This window comes from Pyrenophora tritici-repentis, chromosome 3 (assembly GCF_003171515.1).
Source record: "Pyrenophora tritici-repentis strain M4 chromosome 3, whole genome shotgun sequence".
Classification (NCBI taxonomy): domain Eukaryota; kingdom Fungi; phylum Ascomycota; class Dothideomycetes; order Pleosporales; family Pleosporaceae; genus Pyrenophora; species Pyrenophora tritici-repentis.
Genome location: NC_089392.1, coordinates 2,249,477 through 2,277,016, shown reverse-complemented (window position 1 = coordinate 2,277,016; position 27,540 = coordinate 2,249,477). Strand labels below are relative to the sequence as shown.

The following is a 27,540-nucleotide window of genomic DNA, read 5'->3' as shown; positions in this document are numbered from 1 at the left end:
GAGGGCTGTTGTTGTCCACTTCATGGTCTTGCGTGTATGTGTGTGCTTGTGTGTGGGTATGTTTTAAGATAAAAGCCAAGTCAGGGAGAGAGAACTGGTATGATACCCTCCTTTCAGCAGCGCAAAGGGATGATATAAGTACTTCAACACTACAGAGAGGATCGACATCGTTGGATAACGATGGCTGGGGAAAATTCTGGATCTTTTGGCGGTGTGTCGTCCGACGCCTCTGATACGCTTCTCGGAGATTCGCATATGTCTTCCGTGCATGTATACGGGAGTGACAAGCCGCACGGACACACACTTTGGTCACTTCGGATCATCGTATGCGACATAACGATGACCCCGAGACTCTGAATGCACTCATTGCAAGTCCATTAAATATTCAAATTTCTAAAAGACGCCGTTAGCTCACAATGTCGCGTTTGGGGATAGTGGCATCTGGTACGGTTCTTCGGACATCCGCATCTGTAATGTACCTATATGTATACGAGAGAGTAATAGGCCGCACTGACCTATTGAACTACACCGTCTCGGTAAGTTGCTTATCTGACGTTCCGACTAGTAAAATTCGTTGTACCCCACTTTTTCCAAATATACAAGTTATCCGGGAAGGGTGTTTTGATGGAAAATCTCAAACATACAAGTTACCCGGGAAGTGTGTTTTGTTGGAAAAATGGTCAATGCATAACGTGCACTTCGTATTCTCGAGTCATGGCGATTAGTAGACTAATGATAATGTCAAGAAATACACAATAGTAACCCCTCCATTCCCAATCCCTACTATGTACTGCTTACTATATACCAATTTTCCCGCAACACGCAACAACATCACAAAATATACCACTACTACCACAGGCATTGCTTCAAAAAGCAAATAGAGCCTTAGCCTTTCCATCTCTTTTTCTCCCAGCCGTTACTCCTCAATAAGAACAGAACAGTAATTAGGCGACGCAATAAAGCCTCCCATTATTTAACGGGGTAGCACAATTTTCGATGAGCTTGCGATCAAAGTAGACATCGGCATGATGATTCTTCCAGTTTGGGAAGTCACCCCTGCAAGACTTCTTTTTGACATCCGTGTCGGGATAATAGCACTAAAGAGAACACAAAACATGTAAGCTACACTGTTATATACGACGCTACTCCTACTCCCCCCTCCTTTCATGTGAAAAGAATTTGGATAGTGATAGGCTTAATGTGGTTTAACTTACACATGCACGATTGCCGATAAGACCATCAACTGGGCACGGAAGTCCTAGGAAGTCCTCACAGCATATGACGGAGAAGACGCCGCGGGCCATTGATAAGGGGAGAAGTGCTGTTGTCCACTTCATTGTCTCGTTCTTGTGTATGTGTGCGCGTGTGTGTATGTATATGTGTAGGTATGTTGTGGGATGAGAGTAGACTCCGCAACAATCAATTCAATCCGGTCACTCTCCTAGACCCACTTACCTATCTAGGTAGGGCTTAAACTCCTATAGGTAACTACTAGGCTTAAAGCGGTAATCAATCAATCCAATCTGAACCTTCTAGGACCCACTTAATTGATTGTTGCGGACTGTGGATGAGAGACGGGTTAAGTAAAACATGGTAAGACCGGCTTTCGTCCCAGGAAAGACTGATATTTATAAGTTACATTGGTCCTGGGGATTTGACATGATGAGCGTGCTAGCCTCATAAGCTTTATAACGTGGAACCAATAAGTGAAGGAAAGTATGATTTTTTGTCACTTCTGTGGTACTGTGTCCGTGCGCGTAACGTGCCCGTGCGCGGAACGATCGGATTCGCGCAACGATCGCCGAACACCATATCCACTACTTCAAAAGTAAGGCTATCAAGCCACGTACAATAGCTATTATTATGAGACACTGCAGAAGAGTAGTAACTAGATGCTTGCGATTAATCTGTACTACTTATATTTACTCGGAAGCTTAACGTTACGGCCTCGTGAGGTGAACTTTGGTTGTTGATGTTGATGTTGATTGTGGTTTAACGCCCTATCTGTAACCTCCCATAGGGTATTCGGGCGGGTCCCGCCGTGGTCTTATAGTGTTGTCGCACTTGCCTCGTGGAACCTATTCCTAGGTGTTTTGTATCTAAGGGGAGTGATGTCCTGCCTATATACATGTTCGTGAAAAGGACTCCCGCCATTTGAAGCCGTTTTCCTACAATATTCTAGTATTTCGTGGCTTGCGCCTTTGATCGATGCAGTACAGTAACTGCTTTTTAGAGAGAGAAACGAAAAAGTAACAAGAGGCAATTTGAGATATAATAAAAGGTTTGAGAGAGAGCGTGTGGGTTGTGGCATCTATGCGGCGTTTTGCCGCGAATCCTACACTGAATAATGCCAAGGAATTCAGCGGGTCTTGTGAAATTCAAGAATAGAAATCACTCGTCATAGAAGGAGTTCGTTACCTTCACGAAGGTCTCGAACTCTTGTGGCTGGTCTATTAATTGCGCGAGGTACGCTAGGCCTTCCTGTCTTGTGCGAGGGGGCACGATGGGGCGTAGAGGCCACTTCTTGAAGTGTGTTGTGGCTCTCTTGCAGAACACTAGGTGTTCTGGCGTCTTGGGCCTGCCGCATAGGCATTTCGAGGTATCCTCGTGGTTGAATTTTCGGTGGTACCATTCAAAGTCGCCATGCGTTGAGCGTATCATAAGGACTTTCGCGAGTATCCTTCGGGGTAGCCATAGCGCTGCGGGCGTGCGCCTAGTATCGTATGGCAGCTGCCATTGCGTGTACCATGCTGATAGCCTACTGCTCTTATCCTGCCACCAAGTGTCCCTTGTATGTTCGAGGAGGCGGCGGCCTACTGTTCGTATACCGGATCTTGTGGGGGAGGCGGCCATGCCGTATGGCTGGTGCGGGTCTTTGGCCTCGCTGTCAGCCAGCTGGTCGGCGAGCTCGTTTCCAACAATCTTCATGTGTCCCGGCGCCCACCGCGTTTTCACGTTGTAGGCCTCCATAGCTCCATGGATTTGGAGGAACGCCCATTGGGAGGAGGTAGGGGCGGTTCCGCGTATGCCCCATATTACCGAAGTGCTGTCTATGCAAAGTACGATCTCCCTCTGGCTAGGCAGTGAGAGTTGTAGTGCGTGTTTGAGTCCTCTGCACGCGCCTATAGCCTCCGCATCGAAGACGTGGCTAAGGGCATTTAGTGAGCCTTGTCCAGTCGCCACGGCGGCCTGGCCCTGGTATATAGCGTACCCGTAAGTGACCACCCTTGTACCGTTGATTTGTTGTTCAGACCCGTCTGAGAAGACAGTGATTGTCTCTTGTCCAAGAGACTCCCACCAGATGGTGAAATTCTGGGCAGCAATGTCCTTTCCTTGCCCTTGCGTTGGATCCTGCCTCGACCCGTCTGAAAAGTGAGGGCTGGCTAGGACGTTTCGGGGTGTGGCGGGTAGCAGTTGTGCTACGCGCTGAACCTTCGATCTTGGTATCCGTCGGTTGCCCGCTGCGCGTCCTCGTATGACTAGTGGCAGTGTAGTTCTATTAGTAAGTGGGTGCTTGTCGTCTATTGTGCGTAGGTGAACTGCAAAGCGGAGCTTGGCCTCCTCTAGCGCCACCTGTGCCGACGGCATCGCAGCTTCTCTTAGCAGTACTGCGTTTGGTGTTGTCCTCCACGCAGGGAGGATTGCCTTCGTGGCTGCTATTAGTGCCTGATCTATCGTGGTTAGGTGCCAGCCTACCCTAGTGCTGACCGTGGGTTTACGGGAAACCCTTGCAATTCGTGGGTTCTTCGTCCTGCCCTCGTACCATGTTTCGGCTCCGTATAGTAGTATGGGCAGGATACATGTTATGGCTGCCTTGCGTAGCGATCCTGCTGGAGGGCCGTGGGCTGTGTTGGCGAGGCTCCGGAGATGGTTCGCTACTTTCCTAGCTTGCGCCGCCCTTTCTGCGACGTGCTTCTTGAAAGTTAGTCCCCTATCAAACCACACCCCAAGCCAGCGCAGCGCAGTCTGGCTTCCCCCCTGCGCAGGGGCTATAGGGTGAATTGTTTGATCTTCCAATTGGATTGGCGGCGCATGTAGTCCTTTCTGGCGCGTGAGGTGGATCAGCTCCCGTTTCTCTGGTGCAAACGTGATCTTGTTCGCAGCTCCCCATTCATTGATAGATTTGAGGTCCTCTGCTAGCAGTGCGACGTTCTCGTCTAAAGAGTGGGAGACCCGGTATAGGTTGATGTCGTCGGCATACCCGAACCGGAGTTTTCGGTCCTGGTTGAGTAGTTCAGCTAGGTATAGGGTGTATAGGACCGGTGATAGCGGCGATCCCTGCGGGGTGCCGCAGGCCACTCGATGTACAGGTGTAGTGACATTGCCTAGGCGTACTCGCACCCTCCTTTCCGACAGGAAGTTCTGGATAAATTTCCGGAGTAGGGGTGGCCACCCTTGTTGCCGCATTCGGTGTAGTAGCCTGTTTTTCAGTAGCGCGTCAAACGCCCCTTGGACGTCTAACGTGAGCATAGAGACATGCTCGTGTCTTGACCAAGCCATCTCCACGTCGTGTGTGAATGCGGTCGCCAGGTCCATCGCAGAGCGTTTTGGCAGCGCTCCACCGTGCTGTGGGCTTAGGATGTCAAAAGCCATAGCTGTGTGTGCTATGCGCCTTGCTATGATACGCTCGAGTCCCTTCCCTAGACAGGACGATAGGGCAATTGGTCTCATTGATCTGGGTGAGGACTTATCCTTCTTCCCGACTTTGGGTATCATGGCCACTTCTACCGTCTTCCAGGCGGCTGGGTAGTGGCCTTGTTCCATGCACGCCCGGTAGATGCCTAGCACTAGGTGTCTAATGTGTTCCCAGCATGCCTTTAGGAGTCGGACGGTCACCTGATCGGGTCCTGGGGAGGTGCTAGATACTCCAATCACGTAGCGTTCAGTCTCCTCCATCGATATGTATGTGTCCCATGGTAGTGGCGTGGTTTGCGGGTCGTTGTCAAGAGGCGGTGGTTCTAGGAGGTCGTCCTCCGCCGAAAAACGGTCGAGGATTGCCTCTCTAAGTGCCTCAGCTTTCTCGAGTGGTGCTGTGATTGTCCTACCTTCGATTACAAGTGGGGTGTCCCGTTGGTCGAATGATAGTTTATGCCAGCCTACTAGCTTGTATAGATCTTTGTCGTTATTACAGCCGTCTATGCGCTGCTGCCAGTACGTTCTCTTGGCTTTTCGTACCGTAGCTAGGAACGCACGGGTGGCTTCTGAGGGGGATTGGCCATAGTCCGACTTTTCCTGGATATGCCGCTTATACGCCACTCTACAGTCCTCTGTCCACCATGGGGCGGAGTGGCCTTTTTCTCTATTTGGTGTTCCCGCCGCGTGCATTGCATCTCCTATAGCTTGGGTGATTCTAGCTATGCTTGCGTCGATTACGTCCGCTGGGGCGCTATTGCTAATTGGCTGTACGCCTACTGTGTAGAGTTGAACTAGCCCGGCAAACCTATCTATGTTTCTCTCGTGGACCCGGTAGTGATGCTGTTCTAGCACCGCTCTCCCTCGGCTTGGAAGGACAGTCACTAGGGTGAAATGGTCTGACCCTGTATACATATCTTCGCGGACTGTCGTTCTAGCGAAGGGTATATTTGAGAAGGATACGTCTAGCACGTGTCCCGCCCGATGTGTTGGGTTACCTGCCTCGCCGATGTAGGGTATGTCGTTCTGAGTGGCCCAGCGGGCGATCTCTGCCCCCCTATTGGCCGACGTGGAGCCGGGCTCAAAAAGTTCATGGCGGGCGTTTAAGTCACCCCCTATAAGGCAGTTACGGGGTGGCGTTAAAGCTGTGAGGTATTGAAATGTCGAGTCATTCTGTGGCTGCCTATAAACATTCAATATGCGGTAGCCGTTGGCCTCGATCCATAGCACATCCCGGCTGATGCGTGGGTGTATAAGAGTAGCCCTTATATTTGGGCTCTTACGGGTATAGGTGAGCACCCGTGGTCGGTCAGTTCCCCACGTTGTGGGGTTGTTCCAGCTTATCACTGGCGATATCATATGGAATCCTGGGTGTGTAGAGGTCCGGGTTCCAGTGAGAGTAAAGGGTTCTTGGATGCATACTATGTCTATGTCTGCTTCCCATGCACGTTCTAAGGCTGTAATGTGGCAAGGCGAGCTTCTGGCCACATTCACCCAGCATACCTGCATTTGTCTGTGTCGGTGTGGCGTGGTTTCGCCGGGTGAATTTGCGGGTTGTGCCCTCATTACGCACTAGATCCGAGGCTCATTTCAGTGTCAGCGTGCTCAGACGATGACGTATTAGGGTCTTGGTCAGCGGTGCTAGGCTGCACGCTTCTAGCAGACATTCGCGCTAGGTTGAGGTCTTGCGTAGTTGCAGCTGTTCTCTTAGACCTCCTAGTCCCTAGGGTGGTTGCGGGCTCTCTAACAGTGGCTGTGTTTAGGTTGTTTACGTCTTGTCGGCTTCTTTTACTTGCGTCCGTAGGTGTTCCCACAGGCTCAGTAGTATTAGCTATGTCGCCGTCCGTGATTTCAATGGAGGTTTCGACCGTGCTGCCTGTCTGTCTTCCTCTAGCTGGCTGCATTGCCTCAGAAGCACGGTCACCCGCCTCCCTAATGACTTTTAGTTCCCCCTTTGTGGGTTGGATGAGTCGGCCGTTCGCCCTCGTTGGGGCTGCTGGGCACTTGTCGTGGGTTGCTGGAAATGGGCCGTGGCAGTTGGCGCACTTTGGTGTGTCTTTGCATTGTTCTCCGTGTGGTCCCTGGTGAGTTGCCGTTGTTTTGCTGCATGTCGTGCAGCGGGCTGGCCTTGTGCAGCGGCTGGTTTTGCAGTACCCTAGGCAGCCTGGGTCGTGCAGCATTGCAGGTGAGTTCTTCTTTATCTCGTGCGCGTAGTCGCCCGTCCCAAATAGGCGAAACGATCGTACGGGTCTGGTGAAAGATATAATCCAGGTTGTCCTTCCCTCCGTGGGTCCATGTCTGGAGGGCCGGCAGCTCGCCGGTTCGATCCCTGTCTGGGACAGAGCTTCGCTGACTATATCGTCTATTGTGGTGGGTATACTTTCCCCTGTGATAGTGCGGTATGAGCTTTCTACGCCCTGGACTGCATAGTTCACCCATCGTTCAGGTAGTCTTGCGCTCTCGCCCTCTACCGCTCGGATCATGAGTTCGCGATTCTCCTGCCCCATAAGCAGGGCCTTGATTTTGTCGTTGCGGGGCGTAATCGCCCAGCCAGTCTTGATATGTTTTGCCGTAGGTATGTCGGAGGGGGTAATTTCCTTAATCGCCTTTACAATAGCCATGCGGGCCGCAAATGGTGATGCCCGTTGGAGCCGAGCCTCCGCTCCAACCGCTATAAGGATACGGTTGTCAGTGTTTAGAGGTCGCCTAGGAGTTTGAGCTAGCTGCTTTGGGGCAGCCGTGGCCGCTTTCGTCGTAGCGGCCCCCCTTGCTGGGGGGGTTGGATTTTTCAGGGTCCTAGCTACGTCCGCCCAGGAGCGGTGCGTAGTGTCAGAGTCGCTCCCTGAGTTTGGGGGCGTGATTAGGGGCGTGATTAGGGAGGTGTTAATAGCCCTTAGCACCTTCTGTTGAAGGTCCTTAGCCACACGGGCTCCGTCTGGGTCGGTGTACTTCCCAAGGCATCTGTCGACAGCTGTCGCTAGATCCGTTATGATGGAGTGGTGGAGGTTTGTAGCTTTTTGGGCTGCCTGAATCCGCTGGCGGACCGCTTCAGAGACAGCTTGATTGTAGGAGGTGGGCGCAGTGCTACCGATAGAAGGTTCAGCACGAGTATGTGCTCGCTGCCTCCTCTTGTTGCCGCGCAGGTCAGTATTAATAGGGCTCTCAGGCTCCTCTGATCGTGTATGGGGGGGTTGGGCACTCCGTGGCGCCCTCTCTGGAGTTTCTACATTAGCCATTCTAACCACCTCCGCGAGAGCAGAAAGCGGTTATTTAGCTGAGGTAGTTACAGGCCGCCGTGCCGTTAAAATGATGTAAAAATCGTATAATTTTATAAGGGTCCCAAATTCCTTAAAAGTTGGTGTTCGGTGTGTGATACTTGATGAGGCTCCTTGCGAGGCTCTCTTCTTTCCCTTTTGGGACGATTGCAGAGCTTTAGCACGGTCTCTCTCATCCTTCTAGCGTTGGCGTTCAGCTGCCTTCTTAGCTCTCTCCTTCTCCCTTACCTCCTTGAGTCTCTCTCTCTCCACACGCTTCTGCTCGAGCTTAACTTGACGCTACAGTTGAGCCTCCTCACGCTGCTTCTTGGCATATGCTTTTAGGAGTTTCTCCTCTATCTCATCTCGCTCCCGTACTGCTTCTCTAGCTCGAGCCTCACGCAACTTGCGAGACCAGAAGACAGAGCTACCGTGATACTCCTGGCGCTGTTGAAGGTTAAGGACTTTACTCTTCTTCTTATGCTTCTGCTTGTGCTAAAGAGCCTCCTTTAAGCCCTTATTCTTATGCTTTAAAAGCTTATTCTGTACAGAGAGATGGTGAACGCTTAAACGCAGCTTTTTTGACTCCGTTTGTTGGGTATCCTTCACAGCAGCTTAGACTAACTAATTAAGCTTTCGCCAATTATTGTTAGAGAGCCCTAATAATAAGCTTCTCTCAGCTTCTAGTGTGCTAGTAAATCTACGAAGGATAACGTTGGTATCTATTAGCTAGATTCTAGTAGCTTCGAAGGCCTTTAATATAAGGTTATCCACGAAGGAGGATCTCTAGGCGCTCTAGAAGAGTGGGAAAAAGTCTCCTTTCTTAATTAGAATAAGGCCTTAAGCCTTATGTAGATAGTTAGTGAGCTCGTTAGAGTAGGCTTAAGAGAGTAGCTTAAACAGCACTACATCTAGCGGCTAGAGCGTATAAGTCGAATAGGGAGGAAGGATTATAAGGAGGATCCTATGGCGATCGTAGTACTTAATAAACTTGTCAGATAGCAGGCGTGTCGAGCCGAAAGTGCCGACACCGCTAGCTAATAACGGGTTAGCGTCTTAGCAGAACAAAACTCTCAGCGCGCACCTTAGAACAGAGACAACAACAAATCAATCATGAACATCCATCACTTTTGTGCAATATCTCATCTAATCTGACAATTAAGAGTCTCACTGCCTCTATAACGAGCAACGAACACGCAATAATGGCGACAAACCAGAGCCAGAGGGACGCAACAGTCATCCTCACCGACTCGAGCAAATGGATCCCCTGGTACCGCCAAATCAAGATGCAATGCGAAGCCCTAGAGATCTGGGACATTGTAGATCCAGCGGGCAACACTCAGCCTCGTACAAAGCCGACCGAACCTCTCCCTCCACTCGTATCCGACTATGAACCAGCCGCTGCTCTGAGAAATACATCATCAGCTCCATCCTCCTCTACACGAACCGCGAGAGCCAATGCCCGAGCGCCTACACAAGATACAGTTGACATAGTCAACCCTGCTGTTCAAACTCCAGCCATACCAGCTCGATACTCAGAACTCTCAGCGGAGGGGAAGGAGGCATACGATGGGGACTCAAGGGAATTCAAGATGGTTTTTGAATCATACAAAATACGCGAACGAAACTATCGAGACGAACGCACAAACATTGCGGCAATGATCAGACACCTGAATGCAACAGTTAGCCCACACCTTCAAGTGAGCTGCTTTGAGGAACATGGAACTCTCCGCACCTGGATCACAAACCTCCAGGTAGCAGTTGGAGTAGACCTCGACGATGAGATCAGAAGGGTACGAGAGAGGTACCACGATTCCTTGAGACCTATGAGAAGCCCGCAAAATTGGGAATCATGGCTCAGCGAATACGACCAAGCTGCAACTCGCGCCGAAGCCCTAAAGATAGGGGACGTGATACAAAGCAAGCTGGTTGTGGACGACTTCCTAAAAGCAGTCTCTAAGATTGCCCCAGCATGGATGGCAACATTCACTGGAGCGGGAAGCGACCGGAACAATATAGAAAGAAGGCAGATGATGAAACTCTTCCGCGAACACATGAGCCTAGCTCACCCAACACGAGGCAAATCAAGAAGTGCCTTTATGACGGGTGAAGCAGCCTACGCGGCGAGCGGTGAATCCGACTCGAACACACAGGGGGACGCCTCAAGTGTGCAAATTAGAGCGCCATCTACCAACCCTAGCCAGGGAAACCAAAGGCAAACAAACAAACGCAAAATGAATGCACCTGGCAACAAGTCCAAGCAATTCCAGAAAAGGAATACAGCAGAAGCTGGCGATATATGTCCTGCTTGTGAACAACGCCATGACATCAGTAGCTGCTACTATGTCAACCCAACTTTGGAGACCCCAGATTGGTTCAAACCGAACAAACACATCACAAAGCTGGTACAGTACAAACTTCAGCATGATGCAGACTTACAAAGAATAATACAGGAAACAAACCTGGAAACGAAGCGACCACGCCTAACTACGGCATCACGATCGATTACACCCTACATCAAGACATCACAAACACCGGACTCAGTCACTGATTGACTAGATGGACGCGAGATCTCGAGGCTGGACGAGGGCATGATGAAAGCGGCATTCAATGCGAGCAATCAAGGATACCCATTAAAGGATGCATTCATCCTGGATTCTGGCTCGACGACGCACATCTGCAACAACCTCTCAAGGCTCGAAGACGTACGCCCGCCTGCGATGGGAGATTACATTTGGGCTGGCAACTCAAGGGTTTGGATACAAGGATACGGAGCAGTCAAGGTGACGGCAGAGGGGGCTCAGGGCAAACAAATTCTACACCTAAGCAATGTTGCCTGGTGCCCAGACTTCCTCTGCAGCCTCGTATCATTCAGGCTGCTCCGAAGACAAGGTATATGGTGGGACAATCGAGGAGACCCGACAAGCCTACGACGATGGGATGGTTCAACCATTGCCACCTTATCGGAACACTATGGGCAATGGGTTATCGAGCCACCTACTACATCAACTTCAGCCTTTCATGTGCGTATGAATCGAGCCAAACGATCACCACAAAAGGCTACTGCCATACTATGGCACAAACGACTCGGACATCCCGGGCCATCCGCGATCGAGCACCTCGTGCAGCAATCTGAGGGGGTGAGGATCAAGGGCATCACCACCGTGGAGTGTGACGCCTGCGGCAGGTCAAAATCGAAACGACAAATACGCAGGACGCCTAGACTGAACGACGAAGGGCCAGGTGAAAGGGTAGCCATCGACTTCCATGAACGGTCCCGATACACATGGGACTTCTACTTCAAGGACAACAGACCGGCTCGCTCAATCATTCGCCTCCTAGGCCTCTTCGTCCAGTTCATGAAGAAACAATTCAACATCACAGTCAAAGTCATCGAGACTGACAACGAGATCGTTACCGTCAAACAAGAGGTCGAAAAATGGTGCACGTCCCTATCAATCAAACTCGAGCCCTCCGCTCCAGATACTCAAGCTCAAAACGGAGGAGCTGAGCGCTCAGGGGGTGTTATAAAAGAAAAGGCACGCGCAATTCGACTGGATGCAAACCTTCCATGGGAACTCTGGCCAGAAACTACCAGAGCGGCGGTATACCTATACAATCGAACGCCAAATTACCCAAACAATTGGAAGACACCATACGAAATATTCTATACACACGCAGCTGCCATGAACGGCATAGTCACCGGACCTCGAAAACCAAATCAAGCTCACCTAAAAGCATATGGGTGTAAGGCTTTCGCAATGACAGACGACACCCACAGAGGAAAGTCCAGGCTACAGAGACTAGATCCGAAGGCCTGGATTGGATACCTAGTGGGATACCAGTCGACGAACATTTACCGCATATGGATCCCATCTATGGCAAAGGTAATCAGCACTCGCGACGTAGTGTTTGACGAAGAAACAATCTTCAATGGCAAGACTGAGGACCTGATGGACAATCTCATGCACAACCCCCTAGAGGAAATCGCAACGTGGGTGAGAACAGTCGAACTCCCAGGTACTCAGAGCCAACAAGCAGAAACCGAGACGTTCTACGAGGACGATACGACGCAGGAAGAGAGCCCGCGCACTCAGAAAACCAGATACCACCAAGGAAGGAAGGTGGTAGAGGCATATCTAACCCCGCCACCAACTCCTCCACCTGTGGCCTTGCTAGTTCAAGGAGAGGTGAACAACGAGGATATGACGAACATGTCCAACCAATCAACATCAATGACCAGTCCATGGGCAGCCGCATTCATGGCCGGCACCGAATCAGGACACATTGGTCAACACGAAGGAAAGTCAATCGACAAGGCTCAGGTGAAGAGACTACTATCCAAGGGAATCAAGCCCCATCGTAACCAGCTACCGCCACTCCCAACAGCATACTCAAAGCTGGAAGACCATCCACTATACGACATGTTCAAGGAAGCAGAAAAGACACACCTTCGGAGTCACCAACAAATGAAGTCATGGACTGAGGTCCAAGCATCACCAGTCAAACGAGCAGGGCACCAGATCCTAGACTGTATGTGGGTATACACCTACAAACTCGACAAGCATCACCGCCTCATCAAATGCAAGGCAAGATTGGTAGTAAGGGGAGACCAACAACGCAACATCACCTCCCAAGACACATACGCAGCAACATTGGCAGGACGCTCATTCAGAATGCTTATGGCAATCGCCGCCAAATACGATCTTGAGCTGAAACAATACGACGTCACTAATGCTTTTGTGCATGCTGCAATCGACAGAGAAATATACATGAGGATGCCAAAAGGATATCAGAAGCCTGGCACTCTACTCAAAGTGCAAAAGGCACTCTACGGGCTCCGGATCTCACCATTACTGTGGCAGAAAGAATTCACCGCAACTCTTGCTTCGATAGGGTTTCAACAAATACCACAGGAGCCATGCTGCATGATCAAAGACGGAGTTATCATCTTCTTCTATGTGGACGACATCATCGTTGCGTACCGTTCAAAGCAAGAATCAGAGGCCATGAAGGCCATCAACTGGATCCAAGAAAAATACGCTTGTACGGGAGGAGACAACTTACAGTGGTTTCTCGGTGTAGAGGTTATGCGCAATCGCAAGCAGAAGACCATACAGCTATCTCAAGCTGCATACGTCGACAAAATCAGTCAACTCATCAACCACCAAAATGTAAGGCATGATACGCCAATGTCAGGCATCGAACTCCGACCACGAGAAGGACTCGCAGCACCAGCTGAAGTCAACAAGTACCAACGCAAGATTGGATCGCTTCTATTCGCTGCAGTCACAACAAGACCCGACATAGCCTTTGCAACATCACGACTTGCTCGCTTCCTAATCAATCCAAGTACAGAACACCAAGACGCTGCAGACCGTGTGCTCCTGTATCTCAAGAAAACAGAATCCCTAGCCCTCGAACTCGGTAGAGGCGATGGCCTCGAGGTAGCAAGTGACGCGTCGTTTGCAGACAACACACTGGACAGGAAAAGCTCGCAGGGATACGCAATCAAGCTGTTCGGAGGACTCATCGCCTGGAGAGCAAGCAAGCAAGATACTGTGACAACATCAACAACAGAAGCAGAGCTGCTTGCCCTATCACAAGTTGCTAAGGAGGCAATCTTAACGTCGCGGTTGTTAAAAGAGCTTCAGGTAAAGCTAAGCAATCCAATTATCACAATCAAGTGCGACAATACTCAGACGATCCGTCTAGTAAATGAAGACGTTGCCAAATTGCAAACAAAGCTTCGGCACGTTGACATACACAATCACTGGCTACGACAGGAGGTTACCCGAAAGGTGATCAAGGTAGAGTATGTGCCGTCTGACAACATGATCGCAGACGGGTTCACAAAGCCACTGCCAGCCAATAAATGGGCCAGGTTCCTTGATCAACTGGGACTCGTCGAGCGCGAAGAAGCCCCGCTCAGAGAGATTGAGCTCAAGGAGGTGCAAGAGCAACTGGAAGGCCTCATTATGTAGGATCGATCAACCAGTTTATGCAGCTTGCAATATGCCTTCCAAGCTGAGGGGGTGTGTCAGATAGCAGGCGTGTCGAGCCGAAAGTGCCGACACCGCTAGCTAATAACGGGTTAGCGTCTTAGCAGAACAAAACTCTCAGCGCGCACCTTAGAACAGAGACAACAACAAATCAATCATGAACATCCATCACTTTTGTGCAATATCTCATCTAATCTGACAAAACTCTATCGTAAGGTGAGATCCATGGCCATCAAGGATGAGCAATCTCCATCTACCTGATCGTTGCTTTATACAGCGATCAAACACCTGCTCTAGCTAAGCTAGGCCTACGTTATTATTTAACTAGCCTATTTGTCGGCATACACACGGTGTGTCGCCTAATAAGGCCCAATGTACCGCCTCGATCCTACTTCGGCCCAACTCGGACCCAACGCTATGTATACCTTCGTAGCCCCCACATTCGTAGAATCATCATACACCAGAATACCAATACACAAGATTACCTTAGCTACTGTTATTCACCGTACGATCGTACAAGGCCTTCCAACACTATTAGAGATAATAAGATAAAGACCTTATATTCTCTTACCTTAATATCTTCCACCTAACTCGATCGTATAGCTCTATTTTTAGCTGCGTAGATAAGGGCTAGAGGCAACAAGTGTGAAGGTCGTCCGAAGATGATCTTGGGTTGGTTCTCGGGGATAGAGTGATGCGATGGACACGAGGGTGTATAGCACGATTGGTAGATCGATGTAATATACGGGGAGTTGAGAATCAAGTACTAATCCTTAGATTTCGAAGTTGAACACAATGAGCTATAGGAGCTCATTGCCTAATGCTATATACCTATGGTGCTCGCTGTCCTCGCTCAGAGGAGTCCGAGGATTCCTCGGTGGCGTATGTACGAGGAGTGTGCCAAGACCTTTCCTCGTGCATGCCAAGCCGAGGAGGTCACGTGATTAAGTTCCCGTGTCACATATGGAGGGGTCAGCTATCCCGCCGACGCTCCTTAACTTAACCGCCGTGCCCCTTCCCACAGGTTCGTAAAAAATAGCACTGTTAAAGATGAGAGCGTACAGACGCTGGGTTAGACTAGCGCGACCCGGCATCTGTGAGAGCCAATCGGATCACAGGAAGGCTTGGCACCCCCTAGGTGTGCCCACAACCGTAGACAGAACCACAACACAATCAATCATCAATATCATCACCATCATTATCTATTTCATCAGTATTCCAGATGAGAGTGAATATCTGACACTAGAATACACCTACCTAACGCTAAGGTTATACTCCGAAGATTCCGCAAAGAGGCATTAAGCTTAGATAAAAGCTTAACTTCTATGCTTAGTGCAGAAGACTAGCTTAAAATTAAGACTACGCTGGCAAATGGGTTGGGTATACCCAGTCTTGGGTTGGGGTTGGGTTGGGGTCGCACAGACCATGGGTTAGGGTTGGGTTGGGGTCGCACAGACCATGGGTTAGGGCTGGGCTGGGGTCGCACAGACCAAGTGGTAGGGTTGGGTTGGGGTTGGGTTATATTTTTTGGGTACTTTAACGGAACAACACTTAATTAAGATAATGTGTACACGTTGATGATATAGTAGATACATAAAACGAGATATATTAACACAGCTAATTATCACGGTAGCGCTGAGGACGCTGGCGCTTTCGAGGTGGCAATTGACGCTCCTCCTGGACCTCTTCCTCCGACTCTTCTTCTGTAGTCTGGTTCTCCTCATCTATATCGAAGGTATGCTCTAACGAGGCTGGAAGCTCAAAAAGATCATTAACCTCGTCAATTGGCTCTCCATCCTCCCCTAATTGAGCAACTAGGTAGTCTAGACCCTGTTCTTCCTCTTGAGATATTGTATCCTTAAGAACCATTATCTGCTGTATTGTCCGGGCAGATAGTCGGTGCCTCCGACTACCAATAACATCCTTAGCAACATTGAAAACTCTTTCAACCCCAACCTGAGCAATTGGTATTGCTAGTATATCCTTCGCCACTTGGGATAGTCTATTAGCAGATGTCTATGATAAACAGCTGTGATAACTTACCAGACTTTTTCTGGGTAAACCGCTTCTCTGAAAGTATATCCCACTCTTTCTCTAGCAGCTTAGCCTGTCTAGCACTATTTGCTAATTTATACTTAGGCTGTTGCAAAAGCGATTTCTTCAGTTGGTACTTCGCGGAGCGGTCGGCTGTTCTAACGCTTTCAAGTACCTTCTCCTCTTTATCGAAAAGAGCTTTGCGTTCACGTTGAGCAATAGCACGGGCGCTACCACTCAGAGAGCCAGTATAGGGGACGCTCAAATTGATAGGTCGGCCTTTTCGTGAACCCCCACTACCTCTTTGATCTAAGATACCGTCAATCTCGTCAGCTTCACACGCAAATCCCTGCTTATATTAGCATAAGCTGTGATAAATGGCTGTGATTATTACATCGGTAAGCTGCTCCCACTCATCTTGTTCGAACCCAGGCGGAGGTTCAAGTTTGATGGCTGGAACTAGGCCTTCAGGTACGTCGCCGACTTGCTCTTTCGCGACAGGCATGGCGGGGACTGTGATAATGCGCTGTTGTAAATGGGGTGTTTTCAATGTAGTAAAGAGAGTTATTAGGTGTTGGGAGTTACTGGGCGTCAGGGGCTGGAGAAATGGGTAGACAGCATTATGCTCACCTAGAAATGGTCCGTGCGCTGCTGCCTGCGCTAGCGCGAAAACGCGGAAATTACCCAAAATGATCAACACATCGATGATTCCTTCATTTTTGGGCTGTACGCATGCGCGAGCTCGGCGTTTATCACAGCAGTTTAACACGTTTGTATGATATGCTCGCTACTGATTTTGCAACAGAAATGGTTGTATGCGATCGTGAAACAGCAAATTACGTCATGCAGTCCGTGCGCTGCTGCCTTTACTAGTGCGGAAATCGGGAAATTGCCGTCGCCCAAACTTTCCAGCTACCTAACTCTTTCAGCCTACTACTTTCTTAATTGTCGACCACATTTATCACAGTAATTAATCACATACGTCGCCTACGTTCATCATCTACTCTACTACGCAATGGCAAGGACAAAACCACGGCCTAAGGTCACCGGTAAAGCCGGCCGGGGTGGTCCTGATGGCAAGACAGTTACTGGCGGCAAGCCGGCTCAGAAGGCCCTTGCTAGTAAGGCTAGACGTCAAGTAGCAGGAAAGTCTACGCGAAAGGCACCTGTAGCTGTTAAGAAGAAGCGCAAGTTTAAGGCCGGCAGTAGGTTATCACAGTCGTTTATCACAGCTATTTTCTAATTTAGCTTAGCTGTCGCATTACGGGAAATCAAGAGATACCAGAGAGGTTTTGAACTACTCTTGCGAAAACTCCCCTTTTCCCGCGTAGTGCGCGAATTTGCACAGGTGCACAAGGCCGATATCCGCTTTCAACGATCTGCAATCGAAGCTCTTCAGGAAGCTACAGAAGCTTTCTTAGTTGGTTATTTTGAGGGTATAGTCTATCTACCCTATACTATTTTTCATTTAATAACTTTTATAGACTGCAACATCAATGCTATTCACGCAAAGAGGGTTACTATTCAAGAGAAGGATTCTCAATTGGCTAGGCGCTACTTTGCGCGCGAGTTACTAGCTTTTCTCTAGATTATAAGATATATCTAGATACACGTGCTTAAATGCTAGCTGGCGAAGCCTCTGTATATTATAAATGAAACTAGTTAATGCTACACTGTGTTAATCTACTGTGATACTATATAAACTTTTCTTTTATTGAAATCTATATTATACATCTTGCAATTTTTTTACTATAACCCAACCCTAACCCATGGTCCGTGCGACCCCAACCCAACCCCAACCCAACCCTAAGCTTGGCGCTGACAAATGGGTTGGGGTTGGGTTGGGGTCGCAAAATTTCTAACCCAACCCCAACCACACCCCGACCCATTTGCCAGCGTAATTAAGACTCTTATATCTTGTTAAGTGCGAGATAAGGACGCAAAGGATATAAAGAAGATTGTGATGGTTTTGGGCCGTTGCCCCGCACAGGCCACCTGCCAGATGCCTTAGCGTTGTTTTGATGTTCGCGCACGAGCCACCTGTTTGGTGGCCCATGCACACCCCCACTTAGATATATTCCGCGCAGAGCTTCTTACAAGCTCTGCACTGCAATTACTTTGTAATTCAACACAGTTTCAAATACCTGACCTATGTGAGACCCTTACACGTAATTGCAGTCACCGAACACTGGCCCAACGGTGCGCCTCACGAGAAGCGCCCCGTCGAACAAGTCATGAACCCTCTGGGGGCTCGTGACTCCCCTCATCCCGAGATCGTGGAACTCCTCACTGAGGAGACATCGCGCGATACTCGCCCCAGCACTACAGAACACCGAAATCCTGCCCTCGGCGTCCCTCGTTTCATGCGAGAGACGGCCGCAACCATGAACCGCTCCCGTATGGACGAGAGCCACGAGAACTCAGCCCCGAACAGCCTTCGCGTGCGACGGCGCCCACCTCCCAGACCAAAGAAACCCTAGAGCGTCGCGCCAGCGGCCTCCCCGAGCACACGGCAAGAACAACCTCTTCGACAGGGACGTACGCATTCCAGGACGCTACCCCTCCCTCGGCCACACCGATAGTGTACAGCAGCCACTGGACATTTCCGACGACTCTGACGACGAGCTTCCGACCACAATCACTACGCGCAAGAAGGGCGTGGCCTTCATAGACCATCGCGCCGACTTGAGCAGCCCATTGGGCATACGCTACCCATTAATGAGCGAGCAACGCCGCTACTCGCGCCAGTCTCAGGCCGAAGTCGACACTGATTATTTTTCTGAAGCGTGGCTCTCACCTGGACCCGCCGCGTCCTTAGAACCCCTAGTTGAACACGCCTACGAGCGTGCGCAATTCGAGCGACAGCCCTCTACGTCCTACGTCATTCCTCGCGAGGATAACGTGACCACCTTCGACCTCTGGGAGAACGATGCGCAAGGCAACCCCCAACGCAAAGATTCTCTCCACACTACGCCTATCGGACATACGAATAATGACCAGTCTAAGGCGTTGAACAGACTATATGATCAAATCCGCGATATGTGGAGAGACCTCGGCAACGAGCGCAAACACAGCGATCAGTTAGGCGAACAGCTTCTCGCAAGAGACAAGGTCATCGAAAACCTCCACAGCAAGGATCAAGAAACCCAAGATATCCTTGAGGGTTACAAGGGCGACGTCGCTGACACACAGGCTGTCCTTAAGAACTGCCAGGACCAACTTCAGTCTTCCGTCGCTACAGTTGCACGCCTAACCGAGGAGCTCCGCGACGCGCGCGGAAGCGCTCACGAAGACTACCAGCAGGCCCAGAACCAGGCAGAGAACCTCGCCGCCCGCAAATCGGCCTACAAGGACAAATACCGACAGGAGCACGACGCCCACCGAGCCACATTAGAGAATATGAAGAAACTCCAGGCTAAGCTAAAACAGGCTACAGCCAAGGTTTCTAGGTCAGCCAGGCGCGGCCACACAGGCCCTTCCCCCCCAGACTCATCGGACTCTGAAGGCGACGATGCCAACAGTCCTCTACCAGCCCTCTCTCGCCAAGGTCAGCGCGGCACTCAGTCTACGAAAAATCGATACTCCGATGACGAAGAGTACGATCACCGTCGCCACCCCCGCCCAAAGAAACCTGAACCTGAGGCATTCTCCGGTAATGGCACCACTTCCGCCGACTATCTTAAGTGGAAGATGGACGTCACCGATTGGTTTGCTGATTATCCCTACGAGTTCGCCTCAGAAACCAAGAAGCTTAGCTACATCCGCCAGAAGACCAAGGACAAGGCTTTCGGATGCCTCCAGCATGGGTACCTCGAACCTGGAGCTGAGTTCGCGCACAGTAACGAGGCTTGGTCTATCCTTGACTCTGTCTATAAGTCGCTGAACACTAGCATCGAAGCTCAGTCCTGGTATGAGAGCTTGAATTCCACTATGAAGCCCACAGAGTCTATGGGTGAGTACATCGCCCGCTTTAACGTCGGCACCTCGGCCCTTCGTTGGCCCGACACCCTCAAGATCCAGTTCATGCGCAACCGGCTGCCTGTATGGTGGCGCGACATGACCGCCATGAAAGTCTTAGAGTCTAGCCTCACCTACCTTGACTTCTGTCAAACCCTTCGTCTCCTCGAACAGTCCAACCCACAACGAGCCACTACAACTGGCAACCGTAGAGGAAATCAGAGTTTAGAAGGTGGCGGGGGCGGCGGAGCAGGCGGCAATAAGTCCACTCCCTCTAACGGACCCCGGAACGGTGGATCCAGCTCGGGATCTGGCCCCCGTGGCCGCTCTGACATCCAGGTCAAGGTCCTCCGTCACTTAAATCGTTGTTTCAACTGTCTTAAGAAGAATCACACCTTTAAGGCTACAGGAGGTTACTGCTCTAAGGAGCCGGTCGCCTCTTTTGACTCGTACCCCGAAGTTCAGGACGCTCTTGAGAAGGCTATTGCTAACAATGGCGTACCCGTCGGAGAGCCAGCCCGCCCTAAGGTCAAGGGCGCCGCAGCTAGCGTCACCTCCACCTCTCCCCAACCTTCGGAAAATGCTTAGTCCCTGGCGACAGTCGCCCCCAGGGACCTCCCCGGCATGAGAAGCCACCCCCAGTACAACCACCAGCACATCCCCTAATTCCCCCTGCCCCTTCTGTCGAAGACAGCGAAGAAGAAGAGGAGTTACATCCTAACCGCTTTGTCGACGATTCTTTGACCCTAGCCCTTTCCCCTACCGTAGAAGTCAGCTCTGACGATGAGTCCGACCCGGATCCAACACTCCAGGCAATTGCGAACCGTGTCAAGGCTCTAAAACAACAGAGCCAGACTGGATCCCGGATCACCGTCTCGGCCATTGCTGCCGCCGCTATACGCGGTGATAAGTATCAGCCTCTAGTAGGCCAGCAATTAGTCTTTAAAGGAATCATTTCTTCTCATCGCTCCTCTCCTCAACACGTCGAAATCATGGGTGACACTGGTTGTGCTTCTCTCTTCATTGATTCTTCTCATGCCCGCGCACATAAATACGACCTTATCTCTCTCTCCCAGCCTGCTACTCTAGAACTCGCTGATGGCTCTCTAGTGGCAGGCGTTACCCATATGGCCCGGGTAACTGTCACATTTGGCACCCACACCGAAGATGTCCTAGCCTATGTCACCAAACTCTCTGGTGTCCAAATGATCCTAGGAACGCCCTGGTTCCAAACCCATGAACCCCGAGTTAACTGGAAAGACATGTCTCTAAGTTTTGACTCGGAGCACTGTCTAATTAACTGTATCCACGACCACCGACCCTGTCACACTCAGAGCAGCCGGCACCACAAGCAACCTCTCCCCCAGGTCCCTGACCCTTGCCGGAAGGTTGCTCGTCACCCCAAAGCACCCCCACCAATTGATGTAGCTTTCATCTCTAGCCGCGTAGCCGCGGCAGCCGTCTGTCACGACCAGGACATTTGTATCACCTCTTACGATGAAATCGGCCGCATCGCCGAGCTATCCGACAAGGAATGGGAGGACACTCAGCACCTACGTGCTGCAGGAGCCAAAGTGCTCCCAGAGGATTACGAGAAGTTCCGCCTGGGCCGCACCCCTTCTTGTTGTGCGCAAGCCAGGTGGAGGCATCCGCATATGCGTCGACTATCGCGGTCTGAACGCCCACACTGTCAAGAACCGAAATGCCCCACCACTAATCCGGGACATGCTTGCTAAGCTCTCAAAATCGCGATACTTCTCCAAGGTAGATGTGATCGCCGCATTCAATAAGATACGCATCAAAGAAGAACATAAACACCTCTCCGCCTTCATCACGCCCTACGGACTGTACCAATACACTGTTATGCCCTTCGGCATGTGCAATAGCCCAGGAACCTTCCAAGCATACATTAACGACGTCCTACACGAATATCTCGATGAGTTCTGCATGGCTTACTTAGACGATGTAATTATCTTTAGTGAGACTCTTGATCAACACGAGAAGCACCTAGTACAGGTAGTCTCTCGGCTCGCAGACGCCGGATTGCCTATGGACATTCTTAAATCCGACTTCATAACGACAGAGGTTAAATTCCTCGGGCTTATCATCACCGCCGACGGTATTAAAATGGACCCAGACAAAGTCAGCGCCATTCAGGACTGGAAGCTTCCGCAATCTCTAAAAGATGTACAAGCCTTTTTAGGTTTTGCTAACTTCTACCGCCGATTTATACGCGGTTTCTCGGATATCGCAAAACCTTTAACGCATCTCACTAAGGGCGACCCTAAGCTATTCAAGATGACTAAAGAAGCTGAGCGCTCCTTCCTCGCACTGAAAGTCGCCTTCTGTAGCGACGTGGTGCTCGCCCACTTTGACCCCGACCTAAAGACTATCGTAGAAACTGACGCGTCTGACTATGTGTACGCAGCAGTGCTCTCCCAGGTCCAGCCAGACGGATCAGTCCGGCCGGTCGCCTATCTCTCAAAGAAGATGTCGCCCACAGAGTGTAATTACGAGATATACGACAAGGAGCTCCTCGCTATAGTCCGCGCCTTCGAGGAATGGAGGCCAGAACTCGCAGGAGTTCCTGAGGCGGTAGAAGTGCTAACAGACCATCGCGGGCTCGAATACTTCCGCTCTAAACGCAATCTCAATCGTCGACAAGCCCGCTGGGCTGAGTTCCTAGAGGAATTCGACTTTCGCATACAATACCGCCCTGGTAAACAGGGTACTAAACCCGACAGCCTTACCCGCCGGACAGGAGACTTGCCAGACTCAGTCACGGACGACCGGGTCCAGCACCAATGCCAGACTATCCTAGGTTCCAACCGATGGGGCGGCAGCTATGCCGCTGTACGCCTCGCCGGAGTATGCCTGGGCGACAATCCTTGCGACCTAGGCTCCGTCCTTACACTGATGCAAGAGAGCGGCGAAGGCGCTTCACTGTCCACCTCTACAATGTTGGTAGGGTTAGCCCGCTTCTCCCTAAAGGGCACCCATGACCCATATGACGACATCGAAGGAGCCGACGATCGCCCCCTCGACGATGTCCTCTTAGAACTCTGCCTTAGCGACCCACGCCTACGCGATGTAAAGACAGCCCTCGCTTCTAATGACCGCCGTATCCCACATTACCTCATAGCGGAAGGCATTCGGATGGAACTAGCCGACCTAGAAGCCAGCAACGACGGCAAGCTATTTATTGGCAACGGGCGTCTTGTCGTCCCCTTCAGTGAGAAACTCCGTACGAGGATTATCGCACACATCCACAATAGCCTACCGGGCGGCCACGGAGGTCGCACGACGACGTACCAACAAGTAAGCCAGTGGTACTACTGGCAGGGCATGACGAACACAATTGCGCGCTTTACCAACAACTGTCTAACCTGTAAACGCTCTAAGGTTAACCGCACCGCCAAACATAGTTTGCTTCACCCGCTGCCTGTCCCTACTCAGTACTGGGATGACATATCCATCGACTTCATCACCCCACTGCCTAAGTCAACCTGGTGTGGTCACTCTTACCAACACATCATGGTCGTGGTTGACCGTCTATCAAAAATGAAGAAGTTCATTGCAATGGAAAACCTAGAGGTGCCTACAGTCGTTGACAAGTTTATGGAATACATCTGGAAAGAGGAAGGATACCCAAGGACTCTTGTATCAGATCGGGGCCGCCAATTCACGTCACATTTCTGGAATCGCCTGTGTGCCCAGGTGGGAACGCACCCTAAACTCTCTACCTCCCATCACCCAGAAACCGACGGTCAGACCGAGAATGCAAACGCCGATCTCAAACAATACCTAAGGGCGTACGTTAACTACCTACAGACGGATTGGGCCCAGCTATTGCCTTTAGCAGAATTTGAAGCCAATTCGGCCATTAGCACAGCTACCGGGTTATCTCCGTTCCTCGCCACAAAGGGACGCCAACCGCGATCTGGACTGGAGCCCGCTCACCTTCTGCGCCCCCTTAACAACCACCCTACTATCGCCCAACAGCAACGGAACGCTGATGCCCTCGCCCAGCGCATTGACACAACGCGCACCTTCCTGCGACAACAAATCCTATGGGCTCAAGACAAGATGAAAGAGTTCGCAGACGCGAACCGATACCCAGCACCACGGTTCGACGTGGGTGACTGGGTGATGCTGAACGCCCGCCACATTAAAACCGAAAGACCAGTTAAGTCACTAGACCACAAGAATATAGGGCCATACCAGATCACTCGGGTCATTGACAACATGGCCTACGAACTAGACCTCCCTCCTCAGCTTAAAGCTATCTTCCCAGCCTTCCACCCATGGCTCCTACAACCGTACGAGGACGACGCCTTACCCGGACAACCTCGTCCAGGCGATGCCGCTCCCCCGAAGTCCACCTTGGCAACGATGGAGTCACAGAATACGTGGTCTCCCAAGTCCTAGACTCTCGCATACGACGCAATCTCGTCGACCCTCACACAGGTGAGCGTGGATTGCTGCAATACAAGGTGGAATGGGTGGGCGACGATCAGTCAGAGCCATGGCAGCCCTACCATAACCTGCGCAGCTGTAAAGAGTCAGTCCAGGACTTTCACAGCCGCAACCCTGGCCGACCAGGACCCAGTGATCGGAATGGTCTGGTCTGGTCTGGTCTGAGGGTACAGACCAGACCAGACCAGGTGCTTACATAAGGACCGGTCCGACCAGACCGGTCCGACCAACAAGACCGCCAAGAATGAGGCTGAAGCAAAGAAGGAAGCCGAGGAAATGTGTTTTACTACTGACTGTCAATCTAGTCGTCTTCGTTCTCACTATCCTCGATATCGCTGTTCCCCTCAGCTTGGGGCTTTCCATACCAGGCCCGGAGACACTCGCACGCTTCTATAATATCTGCCTTCAGCCTACCACGGCGATCGACGATAGTAAGCTTCGCGCTACTAAAAAGACGTTCGCATTCATCCGACATAGGCGAGATCGCAAACATGTCTAGAGCGAAGCGAGCGAGATCTCGTTGGGAGTCGTAGCGAGATAGCCAGTACGCAATAGCCTCATTGCAACCTGCCTCTTCGTTATGAAGCCGGTCAGTAGAGATGTATTGTTCATACAAATCAGTTGTAGAAACTGGAGCGTCTATTCGAATGCGCTTATGTTCCCGCTGGCGATCAAATGCTGGGTCAGGATCTCTCTCCTTCCTGGCTGGTGGTGGCAGCATCTCGACAGGGTACCTTCCCTTATACTCTGTCTCCCAGAGATGCTTCACCGCTAATTGTGCGTTTTCAAACCACCTCTTCTTCTCTTCGTCGCCATGAAGAACCCACTCTTGCCTGAACCATCCCACTTGCGATATGGATCAAGGATTTGAGCCGCATAATATGCCGGTGGAAGGTCAGTATCTTCAGGGAATCGATTTTGCCAATTCAGCTGCTGATTGTTATAGTACTCAACGCACTTTAACCAAGCAGCATCAGCGCAGCCTTGAAGGTACTTCCATGTAAAGTTGTTATCGTCCTCAGTGTGGATGTCGTGGTAGTGATCCTTCGTCTCGCTTATCTCCCGGAGAAGGCAGTCCAAAGTTGAAAACCAGTCCGCAAGTGACGTCTTCTTACCTTCAGAAAGCAAAGTTGCAGCATAGAAGTCTTTGAGAGCGAGTTCAATCTTTTCAAGCTCAAACCAGTGCTGTCCATCAAGCTTAAAGTTCGCGATCCCTACGGAGCCCTTTCCAGGTACATGACGAGCCGAGAAGAGCTCTAAACGTTCTCGAACATTTAATGCACGTGTAATCGAATAAAACCATGAGTTCCAGCGGGTCGAGTTGTTCTGGATAAGCTCAAGCCCGTCGAATTGCGAAAGATCTCCGCCGATAATAATTGTAGCAAACTCCTCACGCCGTTGTGGAGTAAGCCTGATGTATCGCACCAGGTTGTGAAGACGACCCAAACATCCGAACTTCTTCCAGAGCTCTTCCACCTTCGTATAGTCGCCACGTTGATGATGCTTCTCCAGCTTCGCAAGATACTTCTCACAGTTTCGCCCCATAAGGAACGCCTGGCAACAGAGGTTGATGACATGGCCCAAGCAACGCAGCCGGCGATGACGACGTTGTTTTGACTTCATCCATGGGCAGAGATCCTTGAGTATAAACTCAACAGCGGTATCATTTGCCGAGGCATTATCCAGCATAAAGTATCCAATCTGATCTCCGCTAATGTCGTATTCTTCCAGCAATTCAAGGACCACCGATCCAAGATTCTCTCCAGTGTGTTCGCCGTATATACGTCGCATACCTAAAGCGGTAACACGTCGCATGCCGGTAGTATCAATCCACATAGCGACGACGCCTAGGATAGCGTAAGGGTTTGGTGAAGTCCAGAGATCAAAGGAGATAGAGATCCTACTCCGTGAATGGTGTAGGTCCTCCCTAAGCTGTTGCTTCTTCGATATGAATGCATTCATTACCCAGCTTCGGATAGTCTTCGCAGCCTTCGGGAGGTGGTTGAGTAGTGCCGGATTTAAAAAGAGGAGTAGTTCACGAAAGTACTGGTTCTCTAATTGAAAGAAGGCGATATGGCAGTACACAATCCAACGAATTAGAAGCTCTTTAAACTTCTCTACTGACTCCTTCCAGAAAAAGATGCTGGAAGCAGCCCCATCCTTTTGCTGGTCGATTATAGACTTCCGTACAGAACCCTTTCGCTTGATGCCACTCTGGGGATCAATCTGGTGCTTCTGTTCCAGGTGATTCCGGATCCTAGAAGTGCCATTGATGACAAACAACTCTTGCTTGCTCTTCCCAACCCTGCACTCATGGCAGTAATACACCTCTTTCTTATCGCTATCTCGAATGTATTGGAGTCCGTACTTCCAGATGTGTGATGTACCTTGACGGAAATCCTTCCTTGCAATTATTGCACGTTTCACGTACGTGATACCGCCCTGCACGAACTCATCTGGAGATTCGTGATATTGAATAGGAGTGGGTGATAGTATAGGGGTGGGTGATGACGTGGGGATAGGAGATGGAGTAAGAGACGTTAAATCTAGTCTTATAATATTCGATGGGGACGGTGAGGTTGGTGTTGAAGGCTCCATAACAATAGTATATAAGTAGGTTGTTAAGGACTTGATTGTTCTATGTAAGTAGAAGACTTACCTTGATCTTAATGACTCATATTGTGCTAAATTTTCTGGCTAGATTAGTCTAAGATCTAGTCACGTGGACCTATTTATAGCCGGACCGGTCCGATCATCTAGACCGGTCCGACCACGGTCTCAAAAAATCGCCAGACCAGACCAAGTCTTGGCGGTCTAGACCAGACCAAGACCAAGTCAGACCAGACCATTCCGATCACTGCCAGGATCACACGCCACATTTCATGACTACGATGACGACGGACAGCTCGCTATAGCCCTGCTCCAGCTACTAGATAGCAAGTACTCAAATAAGTTTGCGCCTCAGTCGGAACTTTGAGCGCTTTTCGGGGGGGGACGTGTGATGGTTTTGGGCCGTTGCCCCGCACAGGCCACCTGCCAGATGCCTTAGCGTTGTTTTGATGTTCGCGCACGAGCCACCTGTTTGGTGGCCCATGCACACCCCCACTTAGATATATTCCGCGCAGAGCTTCTTACAAGCTCTGCACTGCAATTACTTTGTAATTCAACACAGTTTCAAATACCTG

The 27,540-nt window shown here is 50.6% G+C and overlaps 7 protein-coding genes across 7 annotated transcripts; 3 read left to right on the top strand and 4 right to left on the bottom strand.

Moving 5' to 3' along the window:
• Positions 1-2,391: 2,391 nt before the first annotated feature.
• PtrM4_082300 (uncharacterized protein) lies at positions 2,392-5,325 on the bottom strand (the record flags this gene model as incomplete). Its single annotated transcript, XM_066106529.1, has 1 exon — positions 2,392-5,325. One exon carries the CDS (start codon positions 5,323-5,325, stop codon positions 2,392-2,394), a length of 2,934 nt encoding a protein of 977 aa, XP_065963467.1.
• An 872-nt stretch (positions 5,326-6,197) lies between these two features.
• On the bottom strand, positions 6,198-7,593 carry PtrM4_082290 (uncharacterized protein; the record flags this gene model as incomplete). The annotated part of the gene is made up of 2 exons (XM_066106528.1): positions 6,198-7,535; positions 7,582-7,593. 2 exons carry the CDS (start codon positions 7,591-7,593, stop codon positions 6,198-6,200), a joined length of 1,350 nt encoding a protein of 449 aa, XP_065963466.1.
• A 1,495-nt stretch (positions 7,594-9,088) lies between these two features.
• PtrM4_082280 (uncharacterized protein) lies at positions 9,089-13,870 on the top strand (the record flags this gene model as incomplete). Its single annotated transcript, XM_066106527.1, has 2 exons — positions 9,089-10,217; positions 10,446-13,870. The coding sequence occupies 2 exons, from the start codon at positions 9,089-9,091 to the stop codon at positions 13,868-13,870; spliced, it is 4,554 nt and encodes a 1,517-aa protein (XP_065963465.1).
• Positions 13,871-15,505: 1,635 nt separating this feature from the next.
• PtrM4_082270 (Dimer-Tnp-hAT domain containing protein) lies at positions 15,506-16,427 on the bottom strand (the record flags this gene model as incomplete). The annotated part of the gene is made up of 3 exons (XM_066106526.1): positions 15,506-15,879; positions 15,932-16,271; positions 16,317-16,427. 3 exons carry the CDS (start codon positions 16,425-16,427, stop codon positions 15,506-15,508), a joined length of 825 nt encoding a protein of 274 aa, XP_065963464.1.
• Positions 16,428-16,937: 510 nt separating this feature from the next.
• PtrM4_082260 (HHT1, Histones H3 and H4) lies at positions 16,938-17,510 on the top strand (the record flags this gene model as incomplete). Its single annotated transcript, XM_066106525.1, has 3 exons — positions 16,938-17,127; positions 17,176-17,358; positions 17,407-17,510. The coding sequence occupies 3 exons, from the start codon at positions 16,938-16,940 to the stop codon at positions 17,508-17,510; spliced, it is 477 nt and encodes a 158-aa protein (XP_065963463.1).
• A 646-nt stretch (positions 17,511-18,156) lies between these two features.
• On the top strand, positions 18,157-24,307 carry PtrM4_082250 (Myosin-tail-1 domain containing protein; the record flags this gene model as incomplete). Its single annotated transcript, XM_066106524.1, has 4 exons — positions 18,157-18,363; positions 18,416-20,428; positions 20,491-21,453; positions 21,515-24,307. The coding sequence occupies 4 exons, from the start codon at positions 18,157-18,159 to the stop codon at positions 24,305-24,307; spliced, it is 5,976 nt and encodes a 1,991-aa protein (XP_065963462.1).
• Positions 24,308-24,656: 349 nt separating this feature from the next.
• PtrM4_082240 (Dimer-Tnp-hAT domain containing protein) lies at positions 24,657-26,953 on the bottom strand (the record flags this gene model as incomplete). Its single annotated transcript, XM_066106523.1, has 2 exons — positions 24,657-25,126; positions 25,183-26,953. 2 exons carry the CDS (start codon positions 26,951-26,953, stop codon positions 24,657-24,659), a joined length of 2,241 nt encoding a protein of 746 aa, XP_065963461.1.
• Between the last annotated feature and the right edge of the window lie 587 nt (positions 26,954-27,540).